The following is a 15,275-nucleotide window of genomic DNA, read 5'->3' as shown; positions in this document are numbered from 1 at the left end:
TAGCCCATCAGTGAGTACCTTGTTCATTGATTACCACAAAAGATGAGGTTGGGAGGAAGATATCTGATACGGATCTGTGGCTTGTATGAGTTTGCACACCTTCGAATAGGTGCAGGTGCACACACTCACCCACAAACACTCACATACACACACACACTCACAACAAACACTCACTCATACACAAACACCCCCCAAACACACACATTCACATACACTCACATACACAAACACACACACACTCTCACAAACACACTCATACAAACACACACACATTCATCCCCCCTCATACACACACAAGAGAACAGGATGTTATTCTGTGTCTCTTTATATGTCATTTCCATTCGTTATTGTCCCCTGGATTCCTAGAGTATTTTTCAAACCTCCCCAATAGCTACTATTTATTAATTTCCATATGACTAGAAACACTGTAGCTGTGTTATCAGTGGGGAAACAGGCACAATGGGGCTAAGGACTGTGTTTATAGTCAGGTGAAAATCTGACACCAGTACCTGCTCAGAACAGTCACTGAACTTCAGAAAAAAAAATACCATTAAGCCCATGATGACTTCACTATGGTTCTTTCAACTCAGACTGTTAATTAATTACTTAAATAAATGTTGTACTTTAAAATTTGTGTAGTGCTGAGGATCAATCTCAGGCAAACACTTTACATGCCAGGCAAGTAAAGTGTTTGGCCTATCCCCCACCCCTCACCTCCTTCATAGGTGTAATGTAATAGAAGTGGACTTTCTCAAAAGTAGAAAGCTACAGAAGAAAAGCTACATTTTTTCCTGACTATTCAAATATGAGTTACAATAAAGCAAGTAAGCCCTCTACTTTTTCTGGAGTATTCGATTATATAATCAACCACATCCCCAGAATTTATAAGCTCAGTCTCAAGGTAAACTCAGCATTTTCTATTTTAAGTGATGACAAAATTTTTCCCCAATTCTTGTGCTGTCATGTCATCTTTACTCTTGTCTGTTTCATGATTTGTTTTGAAAAGTTAGACACAACTTTAGCCAAGTGTGTGATAACTAGGGACACCCAAGCTATCTGTGATTTGGGGACTATCTGAGTTTCCTCCAAAGGTCCTCATGTGCAGGATGGTGCCCCCACTGGGGCGTGGGTAGTGCTGAGGGCTTTAAGAGGTGAGACGTGCCAGCAAACCTTAGATCATTGGGGACATGCCCTCACAGGGGGTTGGGAGAAGCTAGTTTTTAGTTTCTGCCCTGATTCAAGGAGTGACTTGTTCTTCTTGCTGATAAATGACCCTCACCACAGTACCAAACACTCTAGTCACCTGATCAGAAATTTGACTCTCCAGAGCCATGAGAAAAATAACCCTCTCCTTACTTCCTAGTACAGCTTCTGTCAGGAACTCCATTATAGTGATAAAAAGCTGGTAAATATAGCCGAGAACTAAAGTCAGTCCAAAAGCTCACCCAAAGCCTTCCAGCCTCTTGTCAGCAGATGGTTGATAAGTATCATTCAAAGGAATTTCCCTTTTCTCCAACAGTACCGGAATCAAGCAGCCCACAGACTGCTCTCAAAATGCCTTGTAACCAATTGTCCAGCTGCTGGTGCCTAGCTTTACTTTAGTTCTTTTGTAAATATGCTTCCTAAAAACTGGTTACATTGAAAAATTATTAAATATAAAGGTAGTGTTGTAAGTACTCTAAGGTCAAGGTTAATTGGTGAAGGTCTCAACAATGGGCAAACTGGCAAACTGTAAAGAATGAGCACTCCAAGCTACAGGGTGTTTAGCTGGTGTCCCTTCACTCAATAGCAGTACAGAGTATATATATCATAGAGGTCTGTCTGTCATCATCTGTAAATAGGGAATTTGTCTTGTTCACCTCCCTTTATCTCAGATCCTTGCCCCAGCCTGTAGTTCCCTAAGTGCCTAACGGAGTCAGAAGAGCCAAATTGTGAACTGAACTCTCCACTGACTACATGGGGTGCCTGAGTAAACCCATCTGATACCGGGCTCCACGTTTCCCTTCTACGGCATAAGACAATTGAGCTGCATGGGGTATCAATAGCCTGTTACCAAAGAAAACGGAAAACCACAACCAAGTGATTTTCATGGCCCATTTCTCCTCCTTTTCTCTAATAAGATTTTTTTTAGAACTTTTCTGTTTTATCTTGTTTCAATTTCTGTTACTTATTTTCAACATCAATACATATGATTATTGAAATGCTATAAGAGAATATTAATTTGGTAAGTTTTACCAGAGCATTCTACTTAAAGACATCAATTTGAAAACATGGAGAACTGGCATAGACCAAATTTTGTCATTAAAGAAAAAAATACTATGTTTTTAATAAAGTTCTTCTTATGACTCTTTTTTAAACAATAATAAGGAACATGGTAACAACCAGCCAGGAAACACCCTCAGGGCAATTGCCCAGAACCTCTGAATCTTACCTCCCCAAGACGTGGCTGCCCACGAGTGTTATTGACAGCTTCCCCTCATCATTCAGCTGATGCAGGTTAATCTCATCTCGGAATATGTGGAATGATTCAGAGATGTTCAACTCTTCTAAAATAAATCTTGTCTCTGTGAAATAGTTGAATTCAGTTCTTGGAATATTCAGCACTGGCAAGCAGAGGACCCCAGGAGGACTGACCTACAGAAAAAAGAAGTTACCTCAACCTCTGCAAACAGCAGTTTTCATCCAGCCAGAAGCTAATTGCTAAAGTGTAAGCCTTTTGTTCACAAAGAAACCATTTGACATCCAAAACAAATTTCCCTGAGCCCAATTACAGAGGACACTGATGTTATATTTTAAAATTATCATTACATTTATTTGTTTCTGTTTGTGTGCATGTGTGTACATGTGTGTGTGTGTGCGCATGTGTGCACCTGTGCACACCACAGCACACATGCAGAGGTCAGAGAGTAAACTCCATAAGTCTGTTCTCTCTTCCCACCATGTGGGTCCTCCTGGAAAAGCAGACAGGTGGTGAGCTCTGACAGCTAGCACCCCTACCTGTTACCTCACCAGCCTACCCATGATGCTTTCTTACTTTTTTTTTTTCTTTAAACCTAAATTTTTACAGGCAAGCCTAACTGGAAACATTTAGGTGCTATTTTAGCCCCTCCACAATTAAAACATGTATGTATGTATGTATGTATGCAGATATATATGTGTATACATACAAACATTCAAACATACATATATATACACACTCACATACCCTCCTCTTCATGAACTGCAAATGCATATCTTGATGGAATTGACAAAAATTGGGACAGACTGAGGTGACACAAGAAGGGAGTTGTGTCCCCATTGAAATGTGACACTTGTAACCTTGGTTCAGTCAACACTGAACTTTAGGTAAGTCTTCTACCTCCTCATGTCGTTTGGAAAACTATGTGCTGGAATACGAATTGTGACATTTTTAAAATGTAAAACACTGTATAGTTAACTGGTTATTCAATTAGCAGTCAGATTTAGCACACATACTAATAGATTATGTGATATACTAATACACGTGAGTTCAATAGATATCATTTTATGTGCGTGTGCGTGTGTATGTGTGTGTGTGTGTGTGTGTACACTTAAGTTTATGGACCTCTTATATAAAACATTTGTGATGACCAGATGAAGAGAAGGAGGAAGAGAATTCAGATTCATAATAAATTGTTTTTCTATATGAATTGTAGAGTAAAGTATTTTAAAAATTAAGGGACTGGCAATAAGGATTCCCGGCCACTGAAACACTGTGGGCTCGGTAAGGCTTGGTTTCTGGATAAGGAAATAACCCTTCTTCTTGTCACCACAGCTTTATTACAAGCATGTGCCTATGACACCACTCAACATTCCATCGTCTGTCTCCCCTCTCAACAGTCAAAGGGCAGGATTGTTCTGTTCTGCTGCCTTCCAAGACACAGAGCAATCAGGCAGCAGTAGACATTTAATAAATATTCACTGAATTAAATACATGAAACTGCTGTTGTACCCGAAACACAAAAGCTTCCCCACCAAAGTGGGTGTTCTTTCCACTGTAATGCTAATACTGGATCTCAGGCACATAATAATCATTAGTGATTTATGAAAGGCATGTTACTCTTCCTAGTTAATTGTTAACTGTTGTGGCTAACTCCTGCAAAGGCAAAGGAGTACAAGACTCTCTGACTTCTGCAAAATTAGTACAGGAGTCAGGGGGGTACGTATGTCCTGAGCTGTCCAAGCAGGACTTATTCTGGAGGTGGGATCAGAAAACGAGATGGCAGCCCTACCCTCTGCCCAGTGAATTAGAGAAAGCCATTCTCCTTTCTGAACCTTGGCTTTCTGTGTCTGTAGACTGGGGTTTGGCCTCTGTTCTACTCACCAGCGTGTTAAGGATACACTCGAAGCCACAGAGCCCAAAGGCTGAAGCTGGTTCTTAGGAAACCTCTATAGAGGAACAGCCCACAAATAACAGGCAAGACCTGCCACAAGGAGATAAAGGCTTGGTGCCTTGGTTAGGTTTCCTATTGCTATGAGAAACACAATAACAGAAAGCAACTTGGGAGGAAAGGGTTTATTTCATCTTCTAGCCTGCAGTCCATCATCTAAGAACTCAGGGCAGAAGCTCATGGGAGGAGGCTGATGCAGAAGCCCTGCACGAGTGCTGCTTACTGGCTTGCTCAACCTGCTTTCTTACACAACACAGAACAACCTGTCCAGAGGAGGCTCTGCCCTGTGTGCTGGGCCTCCCTACATCAACCATTAAACAAGAAAATTCCCTATAGACTTGCTTACAGGCAATCTGAAGAGAGGCATTTTCTCAATTGAGGTTCCTCGTTCCAGATAACTGTAGCTTGTGTCAAGTGGACAAAAAAAACAACCAAACAACAGCAACAACAAACAAACACAACCAAGACACCCAGAAACCACAAAATCCCCGGTATGTGACTCTTTAGTAAAATGCCACATTTGTTTCTATGCTTGGTTAAAAGTCTCCAAAAGGAAGGAGGGTCTATGGGTCTGTTTTCATGTATCTATCTCTCTACCCAACAACCATCTATCTTTTACCACTCACATTTACCCTACCTCCTTTTTCCATGAAGCATACTCATTCACAGTACTATAATCATACTTGGTTATAGTATTATTATAGTATATATACAATATAAACTATATATAATGCACATTAGCATATAATACAGTATATACTATTGTAATATTATTAATATTATATACTTTCTGTTAAATTGCACATCATTGGTAGTCTTAAAGTCATTCCAGTTCAGTCAACTGTTCTCTGGATGAACAGCAGAGAGAGAATAACAAGGACTGCTTAATATGCACATCTTGACTCAAACACATTCATCTCCTCATACCAATTACTATTCCTTGCAAAATTCAACAACTTGTAAGACAAATTTGATATAGAGCCCACATGTAGAGATCAGAATACTTTAGCCATCATTTTTGTCAGCTGCCCTAAAGCAGTACTTGCCACCCGCAGCTCATTCTGGAAGACTGGGTTTTCATGTGAATTTAAATCACTCCAGATTGGCTATGCATAGTATCAGGGGATCCAGATCCAAACAAAATTGAAATAAAACAAACCAGACTCTGGAAAATTAAAAATTTCATAAAATAGTATCCAAACATTTGGAACATACATTTGAAAGTTTTTCAAGCAATAAAGTCTGTTACTGTGAGTTGATGGAGTTTATAGATGAGGGGTTTGAACACAATTTGTTTAAAAGGCTTTTCCAGTTCTATGGATGAGTTTGTGCATCACAGAGTAGAAAGATTCTCCCTTAAGGGACATCATCACTAGGGCTAAAAGGTAGCAACCAAAGACTTCCAGAACCTAGACTGGACACGCCATGCCCCTGTCTCTGAATCTCCAGCCAGTGTTCTGTGCTTCATGTATTGTTCCTATCAGTTGTTCTGCATGTTTTTCTATTCCCAAAGGCATGGTCACACAGTATATGATAAAGGAAAGAAAAAACCCCTAAATCTTGCTTTTCGTTACTTCTTTATATTCTCATAAAAGCACTCAACTACTACAACAGTTTTTAATATGTTGTTTGAAACAGTTTTAAGAGCAACCTAGTAAGATATAACTGGAACAGTGTTTGACATGCAAGAGGTATTCCATAAATGCCTGTTGTATTTACTTATGGATATTTAATATTTATTCTTTATAGTAATATACCAGAGCATGAAAAACTAAGTTAGTGGCTTCATTTTTTTCTGTAAGATATTTATCTTTAAAGATACACAATTCAGGTACTAAGAGTATAATCCTTGTTCCCCTCACCTTGTCCAGAAAGTACGCATATGTGAAGGCAGAAATGAGAGAATCCAGGTCACATGACTTAGGTCCAATAACTGCATGGACCTGCTCCAATTGCTTACTTCGATCCTGCAACCAATAAAAAGAAAAAAAATCACAATTTTACTTGAATCCAAACAATATAAAGTGGAAATTTTTCATTTTCAAAAAGTATGTTTGTCTATTCTCACACACAATGGCAGAAAATAATAAATGTGTAACAAAATTATATAAAAACTAATTACCATGTTTAACATGCACATTCAAACCATTAAATTTTCAAGAGGAAAATAGCCTACCTTTACTAAGGCTACCAGTAGGTCCTCTACCCATTCAGGAAGATGCATTTGCACATACATGTACATACACATACACACATATTATAAACATATGAAACACACACACACAAACACACACACAAACACACACACACACACACACACACACACACACACAGAGAAACACAGCCCCCAAATACAAAACATGCATTTTTGTACAATATCTACAAATGAACTTCCTTTGAATGATATCTCTAAGGATGTATTTTCATAGTAAGAGATCATTTCGCTGTGAAGATCAATTACACAGAGATCAAGGATCGTCTCCCCATAGAAGACATGTTTCTTAGTTTAAGAAGCAATGGGACTTTTTCTTGTATCCTTCCCACATTATATGTAGTCAAACAAACCCAGTGTCTGGAAAGGCTTTATTTTTTCACATTTTATCTTGGATGCGGAAGATATTCTCCCTCTATTGTTCTATTATTTAGTTTAGAGCCATTGTTTTTCTCTTTCAGAAAGAGGCTTGTGAGTTGCAATGTTGGTCCAGGACTCCAGATTGTATCCATTGCTTTTCTCTGTCTGCACAGTGACCTCTCTAGAAGGGAACAGCTACTTTTTTGTTGTCTGTTTGTTTCTCAGATTTACTCAATAGTTATTTAAATTTTTTTATTGAAGGTCAACATTCCTTTAAAACATTCAAAGAACCAAGTACTTCTAGATAACCATAGCAAATTGCCTGACACAGAAAGTTATAAGATACATTAGTATGTTTCCTTTTGTTTCTTTTGAGAAAGGGCCTCGTAGAGTCCAGACTGGCCTCAACCTCCCTCTGCTGATGCATGAGAACCACCTGTCTTCTTGTGCCCACTTCCCAGATGCTGGGATTGCAGCATGCTCCATCCACCACATTCGCCATTTTTGCAGTATGGTAGCACCAGCACACATGCTTGCTCCTCTTGCTTTTTGTCACTTACTTTCATCTCCCTGTCTAAAGCTGACTAGACAGCCACATGTTGTAAAACTGCTTCAAACGGCAGGACTCATCATGACTATTCCACAGCAAGAACTTAGGCTTCCTTCATGTGTAGATAAAAGCGAATCTGTACCTAATGACCTAGGAGGCATCTTGCAAATGGACTTGACAATTGGTTTGTATTTGTGTAGAACTGGTGACATTAGAATCAGAAACAAGTTGTTATACAATGAGAATTTTACCCAAACACCAAGATGAAGTGAATGCTTTGCATTATTTTACTGTGTTACCTAAGGTCATGTTCACGCAAGTGTGAGTGCGCTTTGAGAATATTTATCCCCCCTCATGTCCTACGATGTCCCATTAGTCCCCTTTGTTTCCCCAGACAGTTTCTCTTCTACTTTCATGGAATCTGTACACATGCACTTTTATGAATCAATAAAAGTTGAAGAAAATCATGAAGGAGGTTGGGTAGAACCAGTCACAGAAAAAAAGCGGCAGAGAGATTTTACATCAGCTATCCCCAGTAAGTGATGTTGCTTCATTAAAACAGACTCATAATTTCGATTTCTTTTATATTGATTTTTAATAAAACAACGTGCTTAAGATATGATATGGACTCTGAAGATGATTACAGGCTTCCTCCCCCACACCACCTAGTCTTGCTCTCTCACACCTTTCTTTCCCGGCTTCCTTCTCTAACCTCATAAATGTACAGCTGGCCCACTGAACTGAACATCCTCTGAGGGGTTAGTTCAGGTCTAGATATCAAAGTTGAGACAACAAAATATTCCAGAAGCACCTAAATAAATTTAGGCAAATAGAATTCCAGCCCATTACAACACGAACAAATGTATTAACAAATCACATTCCTGTAAATGCTACTCTTCCGAGAAGCTCAAAGGTCTGAGGAGACATTACCTCACTTCTCCCATATCTTGTGAGACAGGCAGTAGAACGATCAACAAAGCTTTTTACAGGTCAGAGGATCCTGGGATGGGTCCAGAATCTGAAGCCTGACATCACGAGCGAGAGCTGATTCCCCCACCCTCCAAACCACTTCACGATGCCTTAATGACTCTGTGTTCACTCAAGTGTACAGGGCACTAAGGGAGAAGAGAGATGGCTAAATATGCACATTGAATGCAAGATGCTGCCAACACTGGAGCCATCAACACGACTGACTAACCTGCTCTCTTGCCTAGGCTTTGTCATCGCCAACATCGCTCTATGTGCCACTTTCAACTTACACAAAAGGAGTCGTGGTAATGTCTGTGTGTTGATGCATCTCCAGATATAACCTCAATTAGTATGTTAGAAAAGAAAGAGCTAAGTAAATGAGGGTGTGACTCCAAAGTGGACTAGACCAGTTCTCACAAGCTGGAAACCTTCTATGATAACTGCAGTCTATTTCTTCTTCATTTAAAGAGACAAAGAACAGATTCTCTTGGAGGTCAGAGCCATGGCAGACTCAATGTGAAACCCCGGGGGCTCCTCATGGAGTTGCATGCCCTTTTCATGCTCTCTCATGTCTCTTCTGGATCCTCTTCTCCCCACATATCACATTATTCCATGCCTAGGGTCTCTTCCGATGGCATTGATTCATAGGATGGCTAATATGGCAGTCAGGTGACAGGATCTAGAGTCACCTGGGAGAAAGATGAGCCCCTGGGCATGTTTGATTGGGAGTTCCTATTATTAATAATTTAGTTTCATTAAGGGCTTTCATGGTCTGAAAGTCCTGTACTGAATAGAGAGGTGAGCTGAAATCCAGTGTTCATCCTTCTTGGCTTGCTGGCCTGGGATGGCCAGCAAGGCTTCAAGCTCCTGCTGCTATGATTTCTCCAACATGGAGGACTTTATCTTAAACTGTGAACTAAAATAAACACTTCCTTCCTTGACTTGTGTCTGTCGGGTATTCTGTCATAGCAACAGCAAGGGTAACTAACACAAGGCACATCTGCCAACCCAGCTCATCCCACTGTGTCCACGCTCCAACACTTTCTTCCTCCACCGCCCTCCAGTCAAGTAGAGAAGGGCCCAGGAAGCAATGGTGCACTGAACTGAGTGTATGGGAGCTGATGCGCCAAATCAGGAGATAATGAGAGCTACGAGCACTGCTGAAGGATTAAGAGGGTACTTAGGCGAGTCTCTGAAAAAACTAATGTTTGAGTAAAGATTTGAACCCAGGGAGTGGAGTGTAAAGACATCACAGGCCCTGGGAAGAACATATGCAAAGGTTCTGAGGTTAGGAAGGACCCGATATATTCAGCAACTCATAAGTACTTGCATTTCCCAAATGTGATTTTATAAAGTCAGCGATGACCATCCTCTGGCAAGTCAATGCTTAATGATAACACACGCATAATAGGCATCAGGAAACCCCAGAGACAAAGACCTACTGTTAATGCCCAAGTCTAACACTGACCGAAGAGTGAAAATCAGATAAAACACGTACTGCTGGCTTTACCATCTAATGCATTTCCAAATAGATTTGGATAGATTCCCATAATTACGGCATAAAGAAATACTAATACTCCAGAGAATAATTTGAGCATGCTTTCGATTTCAAAGTACAATTTTATATATTGATAAAGTGAGACTTCTTATTGACGTTAACTTCCTACATCTTTTAAAAAGCCAACAAAGTACCTGCACATCCATAGCTCTCTGCTATTAGCGGAAGTGATGGATGACACCGTTCTAACCACTCCCTGCCCCCCATGGAGAGCAGAGGAACTGAGAAGAAGAGGGCTTCCAAAGCCTTCCAATGGGACAAAGTCGGCTTGTTCTAAATTTCTCCCTCTCAGAAAGAAAGCTGCTCTTACCTGGAACTTTATCAATCCAAAGTCCTATAAGAAACCTTCTTATCAAAAAACCACCATAGCCCTTTCTCTGTACCCCTTTTTAAAATGTCTATCACTACTTATTTCAATAATAATTCATTTAAATTAGTTTTGATGGGACAAAGTGACAGCTCAGCAGATGAAATCACCAGCTAAGTCTGATGTTCTGAGCCTCAGCTCTTAGATTCCAGGTAAAAAAAACATAACACACACTCATGCATGTGTGTGCTCGCGCGCGCGCGCACACACACACACACACACACACACACACACACACACACGCACACACACGCACGCACACACACTTACAAGCCCACCAGGAGATGAGAAACAGGGACAAGACAATAGACCAGTGAGCCTGGAGTATGTTGCAAGATAACAAAAACAAAGAAGACCCTGTTTGAACAAAGCAGAAGGTAAGAAACAAGGCTCCCAAGAGTCTCTGACCCCCATCCATTCAGTGGCATGCGTACACGTACAAAACATAAAGAAAGTGTTTTTTCTAGTAAGAAATATATGCCTTATAAGTCAGATGTGATGAAAATGAATAAGGAAAAGGTAAATAATGCTAGCACTCACTGTATGCATTTTAAAGTTTGTCCATCTATATTTATATATGCTCTTTACAGACTTAATTTATCCGTTACAAAATGATGTGCCTTCATCATTTGCTTTGTCTTTTACCCCAGACTGTATCTCACGATGTATTCTAGGTGGCCTTGAACTCAGGATCCTTCTGCTCCAGCCTCCAAAGCGGTATGGTTGCAAGTGTGTGTCCACAGTGCTCTGCTTTTTATCCACTTTAAATAGCTAATGGTGACAGGTGTGTGTGTGTAAAACACAATTCCTGGAAGCAGCATAGGTAACTAAATAATCTCTATGGGGTTTGGAGAGTTGGCTCAGCACTTGTTATTCTTGCAAAGGACCTGGGTTCAGTTCTCAGCACCCACATAATGGTTCACAACCATCTGTAATTCCAAGGGACATAATACCCTCTTCAGACCTAAAAGAGCACCAGGCATGTATATAATGCATCAGGCAAAACACTCATACACACAAAATTAAAATAAATCTAAAATAATTTGTGAAGCATTATATTGGTAAATAGAATCTCTGGCTCACTTGCTGCATGGTACAGATCAAACAACAAAATGACTCAAGTCTGGCATAGTGGAACAGACTTCTAATACTAGGGAATAGGGAGGCTGAGACAGGAAGACCACAGCTTTGGAGCTATGCTAAGTTACATGGTAAGATTATGTCTGTGACAGTTAATCATTGTCAACCTGACTCGATTTAGAATTGCCATGGAAACACTTCTGGGTATGTTTACGGGGGTAGTCCCAGAAAAAGTGTAGCTAAAAAGCAGAGACTGACAGTGAGTGTAGAAAATACTAACCCATGGGCTCGAGTCCTAGACTGAATAAAAAGAAGAGAGCAGAACACCAACCAACATCCCCCCCAACTGTGAACACCATGTGACCAGATAGCTAATGCTCCTGCTGCTACGCCTTCTCTACCATGATGGACAGTATCCTCAGCTGTCACTCACAGAAGCCTTCCCTGCTTCAAGTTGCTTCTGTTGGTGGTTTTGTCACAGCAATGACAAAAGTAACTAATTCACTAACTCAAAACAAAGCATCACTGTAGAATTAAAATGTAAAAACAAGATTAAAAAGTAATAAGTGACTAAGAGATCATAATTAGTTTCTTCTTGGAGGTACACCTCAGGTTGTGGATAAAAGCAAACGCATTTACCAGAATCTACAATGTAGGACACAAGCATATTATATTCAATTTTCTCATAAATGCCATCATTTAATTGCTGACCTAATTAGAAAAGGGCAAAGGGCTTTCCGTGGTTAAGACTGAAAAGGTTCATGAAGTAATATAATTGCCCAGAAAAACTGAAATAGTCAATTCAGATAAATTTATATTGCCCATCATATCTACCCTCATTGCTACTGATCCCAAACTCTCAAGACTGGGGGAACTGAATTAAAATGATGAACTGAGTCCTTACGGGACGAGCTAGGAAAAGACCATTCTGTTTCCACGACTTCCAGCAGCAGGGCTGGATTAATAGCTTGATGTGCCCCTGGACTGCAGAGGGTTGTTTTCACAATGAAAGTACATGGTAAGAAGATATCAGTTGTTGACATTGATTGACATAAGAGGGGCAGGATGATTTGAAGCTCCAAGGATTTAGGAATACAACTGTTTATAGGGAAAGACTGCTTTTACAGTCCAGAAAATCAAGCCTAATGGCCAGTCATGCTGGAGTTTAAGTTGGAGTCTGACAAACATTCGGGAATACAAAGCTGTGTTTCTGTTAGTTGGGCTGGAACTTCTCAACTCATTAGCTTTCTTCACTTCTCCCTTCTCCTTGGCACCCCTTCCCCTCCAAGTCCTTCAGCAACTGAAGTGGACTTAAGACATGTTAGAGCCTTCTTTAATTATCAACACCCCTGCCCCAACCAAGCTCAGTATTTCTTCAAGCTTCTTCCTGCCAATTCAATGTTGACACCTTCCTTCAGCATCTTCTGTTTGAGGAAACTGGGGAGTGGGGACCAGTTTAAACACACTAGCTGTGAATAGCCAGGGTCAGGTTGACTTGAACCTCCTTGTTTTGATATATGAAGCCACTGTGAGTAGGTGTAGGAAGCCAGTTCCAAATACTGCCTGTGGTGGTTTGAATATGCTTGGCCCAGGGAGTGGCACTGTTGGGAGGCGTAGCTCTGTTGGAGAAAGTGTGTCACTGTGGGAGTGGGCTTTGAGACCTTCCTCCTAGCTGACTGAGAGATTCAGTCTTCTTGTTCCCTTTGGAACAATATGTACAATTCTCAGATCTGTCTTTAGTGCCATTCCTGGCGGGACTGTGCCATAATTGCTGCCTTGATGATAGTGGACTGAACCTCTGAACCTGTAAGCTAGCCCCAATTAAATATTGTCCTTTATAAAAGTTGCCTTGGTCATGATATCTCTTCACAGCAATGGAAACCCTAACTAAGACATGTCTGGGGATGTTAGATGATCTGTGGGGTGCCAGTTCACTCGAGGGGGCCTCTGGTCTAACAACTGGATATTGTACACTCAGCACTCTTCTCAGGTCTACCCTTTTCAATGTGTTTACTGCCAGTCTTGACCACATAATATTCTCGAATCAAATGACCTCAAGTATTGTATACATTCTTCTGCATAGTTCATTTTACTGGCTCTCTATCTCTCTCTCTCTCTCTGTGTGTGTGTGTGTGTGTGTGTGTGTGTGGTGTGCACATATGTTGATCAGGGTTGTTTTTAAAAGCAGTGCCAATATTTTTCCTCTCTAACTTGATCTTTGAGCAACAGCAACCCTCAAATCCTTACCTTCACTAAAGAGCCTTGGAAGGAATCATCTGACATCCTGTGAGAACCAAAGTTATGTTTTAACTTTTAACTACTGTGCCTAAGGGATCAATGAAACAAAACCTATAAGCCCCTTGCCCAAGGGCAGACACGTCTTGAAAGGCTAGGGGTTGTTGTTTATGAGAGGTAGAAAGACACATGTTTTCACTCCCCAAAACAAGTTTGTTTGACCCATCAACTGCACCAGATGTGCTTAATCACAAGTGGCTAGGAGGTCCATGGGCAGGAAATATACCAGGATGTGTGCTTCCCCAATTGGACTTGATAGAAAATATGATAGCATTATGGATTTGTCTTTAAAAACATCTGCAAAATGTGACTCCTAACCATTTTCTGGGAGCCCCAGAATGGTCCTGGCCAGTATTTGACTAAAGCTTGCTTCAAATTTGGCTCAAGAATTGTGAAACTGGTATTTCTTTCTTGATTCTAAGAATTTAATGTTAATTAAATTAAGATTTAATTTTAATTAATTAAGATTAATCTTAATTAATGTTAATTAATTAAGATTTAATGTTAGTTTTTGCATGGTCTTAAAGTTTTAGCTGTCTGCTTTGGAAATGCCTCTGTCTATGATCAACTGGTCTCTTCTCATGTAAATAGAGAACGCACCCTGGAGTCTGTCTTCTGTGAATTTATAGGTCTTAAAAATCCCCTCAACTTTCCCTTTCAAGATTCTGGAGCTGTCATTGTTTTATGTTGATGGGAATCAACCTGAGACCTTCTTCTTACTTCTCAGCTCTGACCTGTCTTCTGTCTTCTGTGCTTCGTCCTCATGGGAAAGACATGCATACTCTTCAAGAGATGGCGTTTGGAAGAACTTCTGCCAACCCATCCACATCAAAGGCAATATGAGAGTTTCGAAGACTGAATGCAAATGAATGTACCCTATACCTGACATGCATCCATGCCTCCTGAGGTTTACATAGCAATTACTTATTTTAAAATTTGCAAAACAGAAAGTCACAAAGGACAAAAACACCCAACTCTCCAAATTAAATTCATTGCTATGAACATGTAATATAGTCTTTGTAATATTCCTTTCTATCTTTTGTAGGTACTCTTTCCTGCTATATATAATGTTTGCATCCTCTCTTTTTGAATGTAACAAGGCTCTGCTGTCTTAAATATCTACAATATAGATATTGCAGTGGGCAGCAGAGGTTTGTATTTGCTTGCTTGTACAGCCCCAGCTGCTGCCTGACTAGAAATGTTTGTTAGTTTTCTTTAATATGGATCATTGTAATTTATCCCCTCAATCCTTCATTGTTACCGATTTATTTTATTTAAAAATTTGAAAGCAGTTAAACCTTCTACAGTGGATATTTGGGAGAGAATGTTTTTGTGTCAATTCCTAAGTATTTCTTTAGGGTAAACTCCCAGGCTTTAAGTTTCTAGGTCAAAGAATGCAAGGTTTAACACTCGCTGGGAAGGCTGCACAAATTTTTATTCCCACACACAGAAATCTAAATGGCTAGATCTTCAAA

The 15,275-nt window shown here is 40.2% G+C and overlaps 1 protein-coding gene across 8 annotated transcripts in view; it reads right to left on the bottom strand.

Annotated features, from left to right (window-relative positions):
• Positions 1–15,275, bottom strand: part of Prune2 (prune homolog 2 with BCH domain) — a 276,004-nt gene that overhangs the window by 217,401 nt on the left and 43,328 nt on the right. For all 8 annotated transcript variants that reach the window (XM_076918245.1, XM_076918227.1, XM_076918232.1 and 5 more), the window contains exons 2-3: positions 6,272–6,376; positions 2,432–2,634 (exon numbers count right to left, since the gene is read on the bottom strand). In XM_076918245.1, the coding sequence (XP_076774360.1) occupies positions 2,432–2,634; positions 6,272–6,376 (308 nt within the window). The remainder of the gene's footprint in view (positions 1–2,431; positions 2,635–6,271; positions 6,377–15,275) is intronic.

The sequence above is a fragment of the Arvicanthis niloticus genome, chromosome 1 (assembly GCF_011762505.2).
Source record: "Arvicanthis niloticus isolate mArvNil1 chromosome 1, mArvNil1.pat.X, whole genome shotgun sequence".
Classification (NCBI taxonomy): Eukaryota; Metazoa; Chordata; class Mammalia; order Rodentia; family Muridae; genus Arvicanthis; species Arvicanthis niloticus.
Note: the sequence above shows the minus strand (reverse complement) of the source record. Positions and strands in the feature narration are given on the sequence as shown.